This window comes from Panthera pardus, unplaced genomic scaffold, assembly GCF_024362965.1.
Source record: "Panthera pardus isolate Hobbes unplaced genomic scaffold, ASM2436296v1 HiC_scaffold_8, whole genome shotgun sequence".
In the NCBI taxonomy this organism is placed as follows: domain Eukaryota; kingdom Metazoa; phylum Chordata; class Mammalia; order Carnivora; family Felidae; genus Panthera; species Panthera pardus.
Genome location: NW_026527013.1, coordinates 110999285 through 111011676, shown reverse-complemented (window position 1 = coordinate 111011676; position 12392 = coordinate 110999285). Strand labels below are relative to the sequence as shown.

Sequence of the window (12392 nt, the reverse complement as noted above, 5' to 3'; positions counted from 1 at the left end):
AATATGCATGCACATTGACAGACAGCTCCCACCTGCCAATCTGTGGGGTGGGGGGCGGGAAGGGGGGGCTGGGGGAGAAAGAAGGATATATACAGTGAAACAAAGGGATAAAGAGAGGGAAGGTATCTTGAGGGTTATAAACTTCTATATATTTGTACATGGCAGCTTCAGTCTGGTCTTGAAGATAGAAGTAAAAAGCCACAAAAATTCAAATTTCATACACACACAAAAAAGGATGAAAGGTTAAACTTTTTTAAAAAAAGAGATTATTCACTTAGAATTTGAATTAAGGAAAACAAGTTAAGTTTCTGGATTCACAAGAAAAACTAAGGTACTTCAAAGTGTCATCAAAGTTGATTTTAGTGCTTGACATTAGATCTAACAATGCAACATCCCTGTTTATCTTTCTTTACTCATGTAGCTGGCACAAAATATTGAAATTGCTTCACTGATCCCTGAGAGGTGTCTATGGAATTCCTCATGTGTATCTAAAACTCTAAAATCATCAATTGTATAAATATTATCTCACATTAAATACTAAAAACTAATAATATGTGGCCAATTTATTTACATTAAAACCATAAAAACTACCAAGATATGGAAGCAGCCCAAGTGTCCATTGATTAGTGAATGGATAAAGAAGATATGGTATATACAGAGAATGGAATATTATTCAGTCATAAAAAGAAACAAATTTTGCCATTCACAATGAAAAGGATGGACTAGAGACTGTAGTCTCTAAGTGAAATAAGTCAAAGAAAGACAAATACCATATGATTTCACTCATATGTGGAATTTAAGAAACAAAACAAACAAGCAAAGGGAAAAAGAGAGAGAGAGAAAGACAAACCAAGAAACAGACTTTTTGTTTATAGAGAACAAACTGATGGTTACCAGAGGGGAGGAGGGTAGGGGAAAGGGTTAAATAGATGAGGATTAAGCTGTGATGAACATCAGGTACTATAATGAACTATTGAATCAATGTATCATACACCTGAACCAAATGTAACATTATATGTTAATGAAATGGAATTAAAATAAACTTAAAAAAAAAGCATGGGGATGGGTGCATTCCAGTAAAATTTCACTGATGGACAATGACAAAAAAAGAAAAAGGAAAAGAAAAAAAGAAAACAAACCTGTAAAAACTAAGCTATTGATACTTGGTGTTTTCATGGCATACATCATAGGAAACTCCTTTGTCCAGGTTCTAAATTATAGTTTGGCATTTACTTGTAAATCATTAAATTTTTAAATGATATATATGTCGACTATTTTGAGAAAATCAGTTTTGCTCAAGTGTAAAATTTCATTACAAAAACAGTGGTATTGCCATGTTTCATAAGTAAACCAGTTTGGAACTGCTGAAGTTTATTTCCTCCTTTCTCTTAAAATGCGGAATAATGGGGGCGCCTGGGTGGCTCAGTTGGTTAAGTGTCTGACTTCAACTCACATCATGATCTCAAGGTTCGTGAGTTTAAGCCCCATGTTGGGCTCTCTGCTAACAGCTCAGAGCCTGGAGCCTGCTTCAGATTCTGTGTCTCCCTCGCTCTCTGCCTTTCCCCCACTCATACTGTCTCTTTCAAATAAATAAAAACATAAAAGAATTTTTAAAAAGTGGCTGTTCGTCAGCTTGATAAAATGTGGAATAATGATTGTTTGAAACACCTCTCAAACGCCTATGTGTAAGTTTATCCCAATTAAATCCAAAGTACCTAGTCATATGCCTTGGTTGATTTATCCTTTAGACCATATTTAATTTTTAGACCATATTTAGAATTTTAACAATTAGGAAAGTTGATTTATCCTTTAGACCATATTTAATTTTTAGACCATATTTAGAATTTTCACAATTAGGAAAGTTTTCTACTGGTTTTCTCTTAACTAAGTTAAACAATTATCAAAATGGACACAGCTTTTTATCTTTAAATACATGAGTATTTTGATCTCATAAAACCATGAAAGTTCAGTTTGCTTCAACTTTGTGGTAAAATAGGTGTGATTATTAAATCATGTTAAAATAAGGACATTTATTATATAGTATCCATAGCAAAAGAAGTACTTTATGTCAAAGATCTGCATGTGCAAATATTGATTCCTTCAAAAGAATTCAGAAAAAAAAATACAGATTATATGTTTGGAGTGACTTGCCTTTATATTAATTATATAACTTCAATTCTACTATACAAAGTATTTCTCATCATCAAATTTTGAATGTTTTCTAAAAATTGAGTAGTCTTTATGTGTTCCCATTTCTGTCAGTTTCCCTCCAAGCTACCACTACCCAGCATGCATGCATTCACATGCTCACACACACTCACCCATATGCCTTTACTTCACAAATTTAGGGGTGCCTGCCATTTGTTTCAAAAGGCAGATTGTAAGCATTATAATGGGTAACTGTTAATTTCCCTTTATAATTGCTTTCTAAGATGCCTGCCTACTACATGTCATATACTTGCTTTTGAATTGCTTAGGACCAGTTAACATAAATCACGTAGAAATTGCATTAAATTAGGTGAAAGAGTCCAATAGTTGGTATCTGACATAATATGTTTGTTTGAAAGAAAGGGACAAGGAAAAGTCCTAAAATGCCCTTTTAGTTAAAATACTTAAAATATGATCCTTTGGCATACATTGCTATGTCATGTATTATTATTCCATTATAAAGAGTTATTAATAAACAATATAATTAATATTAGTTGCTCCAGCTAAATATGGTTTTGTCACAAACTGTTTTCTGAAATCTTCTGTTTCTATCACTCATATAAAGTTTGTGCAAAGCTCCGCAACATAAATTTTATTTTAATATCTAATGGTAAATGTTTGAAAAATTATATATTAACTAAAAATTGTGTTTATTAGTTTTACACTTCTGCTATCTACTTAACTATTTAATTCCATAGTTAAGGTATGCATTAAATAGATTATACTAAAATTTAAAATGCAATATTACAATAAAATGTAATGTTCTAGGTATAGTAATAATGGGTTGGTACAGTGCCTTTTATATGTTAAGGTCAAAGTAAAAAACTAAAAGACACAAAAGAAATTGGAAAGGTGAAGATAAAATTGCATGAAGAATGTGAAAATCTTTATTTCTTTTAGCTTAAAAATGTAGACAAAGCCAACAATGCATGTATTCTTATAAGATAAAACACAGTGAATACTATTCAAATAAAGGTTAATTTAACAGTAAACATCATAGAACTTGCACTGTCATTTTTTCTAATGCAAGATTTTCTTAATCTATGCTGGTTTCTATTGTAAAGGACTCATTCCACAGAGTAATGCTGTTGGAAAAGCTGATTTTTTTGTCATACTGCTTGCCAAGTATTTTGAACTGACAACAGCATTGACTAATGATAGTGCTGGAATGTGCTATTCTCAGTAGAATGGAGACCCGTACAGACCTAGGAGTGTTCTGGGGTCCAGCTTCTGTCCATCCAGAGGGTTGGTGCCATACAACAGTGAGTGATGTTCAGAATGAACAAGCTGTATTTCCTCCAGGCTGGCTTTTCGACCTTGAATTCGCTGAAAGAAAATAGCAGAAGCCTACAGTACTCCACTAAAAACATTTAGAAGAAAGTAAGACACAAGTCACATTTAAGATGATTAATAATGAACTGAGTTTCATCATGCTGGAATGTGACACTGATTTGCTTAGTAAAGTACCATAATAATATTTGAAAAATGAGTGCATGCAAGGTTAAGAGCCTATGGATTGTTTATGCCTATGCCCAAATGGGCAACTGACATAAAGCATATTGTTCTTTGACATCAAAATAAGTCTATAACAAAGAAATTAAGAGTTAACTCCTTTGTAAAAGTATCAGCTTAAAAACAGAGGTTAAAACAAAAAACCCTAAAAAAAAAAAAAAAAAAACAACAACAAAAAACCTAGTGGCTACTGTTTAGCTGAGAGGTGAATTCATTAAAATCTTACTTTACATTCACTTGAAGAAGCTGTTAGGACAATTTCTCTATTGTTTCTTAAAGGACATAGTAATATCAACACATTTTAATGTAATCTATTATCACAAAAATGCTGATCACTTCATGTGTGCACCTCATGGAATCATTAATCTAGATCAATGTTACTCAAAGTATGTCCGATAGGGTCAGTAATATTTCAGGAATGGTTTGTGAATAGTGTGTGATGAGGTCTATACAGAAATCCAGAGTAAATATTTAGAAACTTATAGAAATTGAACAAACTATTTTTATATCTATTGAATCTAATAAAATCTTCTGTCTTCCATTTTTATTTTACTTTTGTAGTAATTTAATGTATTTTATAAAACCATTACTGTGACAGAAGAGGTAAGCAAAAACCAAAACTGCTGTTTAGCCAGAGATATTCTGACACACTCTCTAGACTCAGTCAATATTTTTATGCACATGCTAGGGAGAGACTTTCATTTCAACAAAGAATGGTGCTTCAACATAGACAAAAGAGCACATTACATGAAACCTCAGGTAGTCAATATACGAAGTATTCTTCTTGGCCACATTTCTCAGTTGATATATCTACAAGTCCAATAAACATCATGCTGGTGTATGAAGTCAATTAGCCTTACTTCTGAAAATTGCTGGGCTTCCCAAAATTACCCAGGCAGTATTAATGTATCACTTAAAATATGTATCACAACAAAGCCCTTGTAATGTAACATATTAGTATAGAAATACAGTGAAATTCAAAGAAAATTTGTTCAGGAAATGCTCTCATGTTCCCGACCATGAAATCACCAGGTGACATGAAAACATTGGGAGACAGCAACACCTCTCTGAGGACCAGGACAATTCCATATTCAACCTCCCTAATTTAAGAAAAGGTGATTGCTGTTGATGTTTAAGGAAGCAGGCTGGGAAAATCTCAAATATGCTGATACTTCCTAGGGGTTTACTGGGTAGAGGGCAGAGCTCTGCTTGTCACAGAAAATAAATCATCATGTCACAGTGAGAGAGGAATGGTGGGAGATCCAAGGAGTAAGAACAAGGTAACAGGAATGATGTAAAACAGAAACTTCTTGACACTGCGCTTGTAATGTGCCAAATAAATAAACAAATGCATATGGAATTTTCTTTGTCATAGCATTGAAATTTCCTGTTTTTGACATCCAATTTACATCTCCAGAAAAAAAAATTTAAATGCTTGAGAGAAATTATTTCTAGATAGGTACTGAATGCTGAAATTAAACCAGGTAGACAATGCTGAAGACAAAGGAAAATTTAATGACGGCCAACTGGTCAGTCATTGCTCTGATCAATAAACAAACATGTTATTGCCCTAGGTGGTTTGCTAGTAAACATTAAATTTGGAAGAGTTTACGGAAGGCCAGAACAACCAAAGAAGAATGGCAAATGATAAGATAAAATAAGCAAGAGAAAGTTCAAAGAAATATTAAAGGTTAACATTTTAACTTTGAGATTTCAGCTGGTGGAAAATCCCCCAAGATAAACAGTGGTAACTCCATGGTCTGAGTCATCTAAAATTGGAATGAGCACAGCACTGGAAACCAGACTGTGGCAACCAGTCTTAGTCTGGCAGAATAATGAACAATGTGAAATGACAGGGCTTCCAAATCTTATTTCTATGAGTCTACAAAATCCACAGCCATTAATATTTCACATGCTGATATAGTGAAACATCTATATCTTAAACAATGTCAATTCTATAGCTAACAATCAAACCCACATTTTGGCTACTGTCATAAAGCTTCATGATTTTTTTTCCCTTCCTCTTTTTCTATAAAGTTAGTTTTTCAACTCTGAATTGAAGTTCTACCTCTGGCATAACATTAAATACCATTAATAATAAACATATCTTTAGGTTTTTATAAACTAGTCACATATATTTACATACCATACACTTCATGCTTGTCCCAACTCCTTTTTCATTCTCCCACAATCCCACTTACATTCACGTGGAATGCTCAATCACACATTTCAAAAATAATCTGCTAACAAGATTTAATTATTGATGGTAGCCCAAGCGCTGATAAATCATAGGAGGACACCTGCTGAATCTCAGTAATTGTCTTCTGTACTATCAGTTAACTAACAGTAAGGATAGGGCATCTGATGCAGTCTATTTAACACTGACTTGCTCAAAGTATTCTGCTCTAGTGTATACTCTTGTCCTACCTCTTACTATTAAAATGTAATGTAGCTCCTAAGTTTTCACTTCGATTTCTTTCCGGTCCCCTTTCTCTGCTCCCTTATGAATTCAAAAAAAGTATTTTATACTGACTTCAAAAAAGTATTTTACACTGGTTCTTTTTATTATTATAGAATATATTTCTTAAAAAATAATTACACTAAATATAAGGAAGTACTTATTCTTAATAATCACCTTCTGCTCCTATGGATGCCAGACAAAATCTACAAACAAGATATACATGTTTCTACAGAAAGGGAGCAGTAAAAACCAACTCATTATGAAAAATGTTTCTACCTGGAAAAGTGATCTGAAGAAAGCACGTTTTGAGATTTATATCTCACAGGGGCACTGCTGTGGGAACTTGGTGGATGACTAAGCTAAAAATTCTGAAATTCCTTCTTTCTTAACACATAGGATCTCCTGGAGTAGTTCCATTTTGCCTCACTTTTATCAGATGTCTTAAATTTGTCATATTTAACTTTTTCTCTCAAAGTGAGGCTTCCAACAATTCTCATTTCTGGCATTATCATCAGTAATTTATTATGTGATGTGTTTATGCTTAAATATAGATATTTTGATTTAAGCCCTTCCCATATTTTCTACTTCCTGTGTAGCCTTTATTCCTTAATTTCTCTCTCATGATGCTCTCTTGAGTCAAAGGTCAACAGCATAATGAGTCATGAAATAGGATAAAGTGCTCTGATAATCGCAATTTAGGGAGATACTGATTTCCGTTCTCAGAGATACTTAGCATGCAAGATGTCTATCTGAAGTCATCTATGATTCTGACCAAAGGGATTTATGAGAACTCTCAGTATATTTGGACACTCAATGCATATAAAGGATAGCTTTCATCTGGGTCTTTCTCACTTAAAATCCCAATATAGGTCTTAAATACCTTGCTAATACAGGCTTAGGAAACAAAGCTTGTAGCTCTTCTTTCATTCTCTTAATAAAGAAACCCTGTGACGTAGGATGTACTCATTATTATGTTTTCATTCTCTGTGACCTGCATCCTTTTTTTTTTTTAATTTTTAAAATTTACATCCAAGTTAGTTAGCATATAGTACAATAATGATATCAGGAACAGAATCCAGGGATTCATCCCCTACATGTAATACCCAGTGCTCATCCCAGTAAGTGTCTGTGACCTACATTCAAGAAGTTGTTCTTTCAGAGTAGGAAAAGAACTAATGTGTACTGAGTAACTACTCTCAGTGCTAAGCACCTGAGGTATATGACCATATTTAGTTCAGAGCCCCAAACAGTCTACCTTCAGGTTTGAAGTTTGACTAAAGTTATTTCAAATGACTATATCAGGGGCGCCTGGGTGGCTCAGTCAGTTAAGCATCAGACTTTGGCTCAGGTCATGATCTCGTAGTTCGTGGGTTCAAGCCCTGTGTCGGGCTCTGTGTTGACAGCTCGGAGCCTGGAGCCTACTTCAGATTCTGTGTCTCCCTCTGTCTCTGCCTCTCCCCCTCATTCACATTCACTCACTTACACACACACACTCTCTCTCTCTTAAAAATAAACATTTAAAAAATTAAAAAAAAATAAAATGACAATATCGAATCTCTCAACACATCATGGTTCTTTCCTAAAGAAATAGTCTTTCTGAAATAAAGCCCGTTAATGCAACCTGATTATAGAAGGAATGTTCTGAACATGATCTCCAAAGTCATACTGTGACAGGATAAAATGCAGCCTACCCACACCCACCCACACACAGAGCACACACACGGTATAGATTCATATTTTTTTCTGCCAAGGAGCTGGGCAAAAAGGAAACAGTTCTATTCCTTCCCCTCCTGTGTTCAAAGCCTGGATTGAGGCCAGTGTCCTAATCAGTTCTCATTGGCCCTGGAGGAATCAGAACCTTTTGTAAAATATAATAAAGGGCATAAAATCATGATAAAATGCATGAAAAAGCAGTGCCTTTGGTTAGGGAACTAGAAATAATTTAGCAGAACAGATGGATTGCATTGGTTTGGTATTATTGAGGACATGAAAGGGCTCATTTTGTGGCAGTTCCAAACTAAGAGAAAATGTCCAACTTAAATTTGACAAGTCAAAGTACCTGCCTCTGCTGGGGGAGACCCTATTTTCTTTAATCATTTTCAAAGTGGTGACATATTAGGCAACAATTTCCACTGAAATATTTCATTTTCTGAAAATATTTCATCCAGTGTCCCTAAATATAGGGATGCATTTTTTTTCCTACAAAAATTCACAGGGTTGGCGACTTCGAAAGCTAAGAAATCATAAATGACTTAGGAGTGTCAAAGTTACCTTCTGTTACAAATTCCATACTTAATATTTAATGGGTAAGTTCACAGCCTATTCATTTTTCTTGATACCCTTCTCTCAAACAAATTCAAGATTCTGGACTCATTGCTCATGTCCAATGGTATCTATTGGAGTTTTCAAATGCTACATTCAATTGTTTCTTTGATTTTACATAAAGGATTTTTCAATCCCCTTCCCCCAACTGCATTCTTTGCTTCCATATATCCCTCATGATAATAACTTATTCCTATCAGAGTTTTTCTTATAAACAAAGGGGAGTGAAAGAGGGAAGGAGGCAATTAAGCAGACAGGCAGCCCAATAGGCTTGTGGTCCTTTCAGCTGGTCACATGGAAAGAAAATAAACTGGAGGTCAGGAGCCCTGAGTTCTAGGTTCGGACCGTCACCTGTCTGTAACATGCTCCTAGCCAGCTATGAGGTACATTTCAGGACTCTAACTTCTCCATTTATAAACATTAGGAGGTTTGACCAAATTACTTCAAAGTCCCTCTTTAGCCCTAAAATGATAATATTCTATGTGAAATGATCTTATACACAATAAAAATTCAACATTCTTTATTTTAATTGATAGAATTGACTTAGGCAAGCAAATATAATAATTGAAGTAATAAATTACTAAAGTTGAAGCAAGAGTGGAGATCTCACTATGAAGGTTTTCAAAAGTATATTAGCTATACTTTGAAGCAATTTCTTAATTTTTAATCATAATTGAAAAATAAGTATATTTTCTAAAATTCCTATTCCTACCTTGTGATAACTTCAAAATAATAAATACATTTCCCAATTTTTAAAAGTCTGTGTATGGAACTTCTGAGTTAATGCTACCTTTGTTTCTCAAGTAAATGCTAACTTCTGTTACACTCCCATGTTCACATATTTGACTCCATTCACCTTTTTGTTTCTATCCCATTAAGCTTAAGAAATAGACCTCCTGGGGGCGCCTGGGTGGCTCAGTCGGTTAAGCGTCTGACTTTGGCTCGGATCATGATCTCACAGTTCGTGAGTTCGAGCCCTGCGTCGGGCTCTGTGCTGACAGCTCAGAGCCTGGAGACTGCTTCACATTCTGTGTCTCCCTCTCTATCTGCCCCTTCCCTGCTCATGCTCTGTCTCTCTCTGTCTCAAAAATAAATAAACATTAAAAAAAATTTTTTTAATTAAAAAAAAAAAAAGAAATAGACCTTCTGGTATAGTGGTTTTTAACATTGTCTGCACCTTGAAATCAGCTGGGGAAGATTAAAAGGTATTATTGCCTGGGTCCTACCTCCAGAACGTCTGATTAACCTTGGGGACACCCTGGGCATATAGATACTTAGAAACACCCTGTGGGTTTTAATGTGCATCCTCGGTCGAGAACTGCATGTTAGAGGGAGCTGTCCATTCTTTCTGCTTGTAAATGAATTCAAGATACTGACACTCTACTGACCCACATTTCAAACTGTAGTTACAACAAATGGTTGTCACAGCAAAGGTTGGGAAGTAAGAAAGATCTATCTGTTCTTCAAAACAAGTGCCTCCACTTGCTTATAAAACTGCTTGATTCAGTCAGTGCAATTCACGTAAAGCTATTTCTGGGTGCATAAAGTAATTGCAAAAGAATTTCAGAGAACAGCAAATCCTATTCAATAATAAAGGTCTGAATGGTAAAAAAGTATACATGCTATATATTTCTTAAAAGTTTATTTCCACCCATTTCAAAATATTATGCTCATCAAAAAGAAAAAAAATGTTACCCTTTAGTGTAATTGCTCAATTTTTATGATTTTATGTAACTGAATCTCCTAGATTATAATTATTTTGTAAACAACTGTAAATGAACATTTTAACGGTATGGGCTAAAGCATTGATTTTTTTAAAAATAGTAATCATATATGAAACAAATTTTGTCACAATAAATATTTTGCATTACTTTAGCATTATAATTTTCAGATGGTTAAAAACATGTAACTATTCATTTTTGTTAATAGGCTTTAGGGGCACCTAGGTGGCTCAGTGGGTTAAGCATCTGACTCCTGATTTTGGCTCAGGTCATGATCCCATACATCCCATACAGGATCCCATCCCACAGAGCCACACACTGGGCTCTGTGTTGACAGCATGGAATATACCTGGGATTCTCTCACTCCTTCTCTCTCTACCCCTCCTCTGCTCATGTTCTACAAACAAACAAACATTTTAAAAAATAAGCTTTAATGCTGCTCTTAAAAAAATCCCATATCACTCTCCAAATGTGGGCAGTCTGTCTTATTTCCTTTTGTTGATTGTTTTCCACACTAATTCTTCCTTTTTTATAGAAAAAAATAATCAAAACAAAAAATTCCAAATCATCTTAATTCTGATTATAGGCTGCACAAGTAACTTTAATGTATTTATCTGACTAGGTTCACTCTACTGTGATACACAAGTATCTCTCAGAATAATTACAAAATGTATCCTGGTTTACTCATCACATCTAAATCATTTGTGCCACTTCTCAAGACTGTCCTGTCCTTTAGAGACAATTCACAAGACTCCCTAAGTTTCTTACTGCTTTGTGGTTAGATTCTAAAACACAAACACACATAAAATTTTCTTTTTGCAAGCTAAACAGTAAGCTGTTATGTGCTGCCATCTAGTTAGATTACTCTATAAAACAAATGTTTAATTGAATTAACTTGCAGTATTCAGTGCTTTTTAGCAGTTATGTCAGAAAATCTGCACATTCCAAAAGTTTTTCTCAAAGAGTATTATATTTCTTTATTTAGATTTGAAAAAGGTCTTCTAAAATTACCTGTAATGCACAGGAAGGTGTGGGACCCTAGCCCTGAGCTCCTTGGCATCTTAAGATTTTACATTAAACCTGCTCTCCACTTTTCTCATTGGAATGGCCGAGGAAGTCCCAAAAGGCACAACAGTAGCTTGGTTTTGGGTCCCCGAATTGTTTTGTAATTACTTTGTGTTGGCACTTGAATAAAAGAGTTAAACATTTCAGCACAGTATGTTGCTTATGGTTTTTACTTACGAATTAAGCAAAACAAAGTTATTCAATATTAGTTACAAAGAGCCAATGCAAATTCCACATAATATGTAATCCAACAAAAGCATTATAAAATGTTATTATTCTCAAAACAAATGTGAGAGCAAGCAAATGTCTGTGGGTGGCTTGGTGGGGCTGAGAGTCATGAACACTTCTGGAAAAACAACTGCAAGTGCATTTCTAACAGATGATGGGTCAATCTCTGCAATTTTTTAAGGACAGAAAAGCACATTGTTTTCTTCAGGGCACACACACTTTAGAAACCTGGCTACCTAATCAAAGGACTTGTTTCTGAGGAGGATACCGAATGACCCTTCCAGATCCACTTCTTACGGTGACAAGAAAGCTACCGATTTTGCTTTTTGCTCTCTAAAGAATCAGTAAACTAAGTATGAATGATTCAGTTGGGGAAAAAAATTAAATAGTACTGGCATGAAGGACTAACCACCTCAATTTTTAAAAAACAGTGCCACGTCATGCCAAAAGAAGTTGACCCACGTATCCACTGTAATCTAATATGATGAAGACTAATGTTTTCTCTGGCTGCTAATCAGGACTAGTAAGCACAACCAATTTACACTACAGCTTACAAGTCAAAAAGCAGTATGTTTACTAAAACACTCTAAAAATTTTGTCTACTCTTAACCAAAGAAAGTGTTATGTGCCAAATGAGCTCCTTAGCCATCTAGTTTCGTATATCACTAGCTGGAAAAGATCTTAGCAAATATCCTGCCTAAGAGCCTCATCTTACACATGGGCAAACCAATGAGTAAGGTTAAATGAGTTGACAAAAGTATACAGATAATTAATGGCAGGAGTAAGGTCAAATCTAATGTTGAACAATAACCTTTGAAGGAATCCATTTTGATCAATTTTCTACACTGCTAAATAAACTGACACAATACATAATT

General features: G+C 34.6%; 1 protein-coding gene across 3 annotated transcripts in view; it reads right to left on the bottom strand.

The window, feature by feature from the left end:
- HDAC9 (histone deacetylase 9) overlaps positions 1-12392 on the bottom strand; it is a 929650-nt gene that overhangs the window by 262570 nt on the left and 654688 nt on the right. For all 3 annotated transcript variants that reach the window (XR_008420659.1, XM_053898416.1, XM_053898417.1), the window contains one exon: positions 3414-3534. Coding sequence is in view for 2 of the 3 variants with exons in the window: in XM_053898416.1 (XP_053754391.1) it covers positions 3414-3534 (121 nt within the window). In the remaining variant the exon portion in view is untranslated. The remainder of the gene's footprint in view (positions 1-3413; positions 3535-12392) is intronic.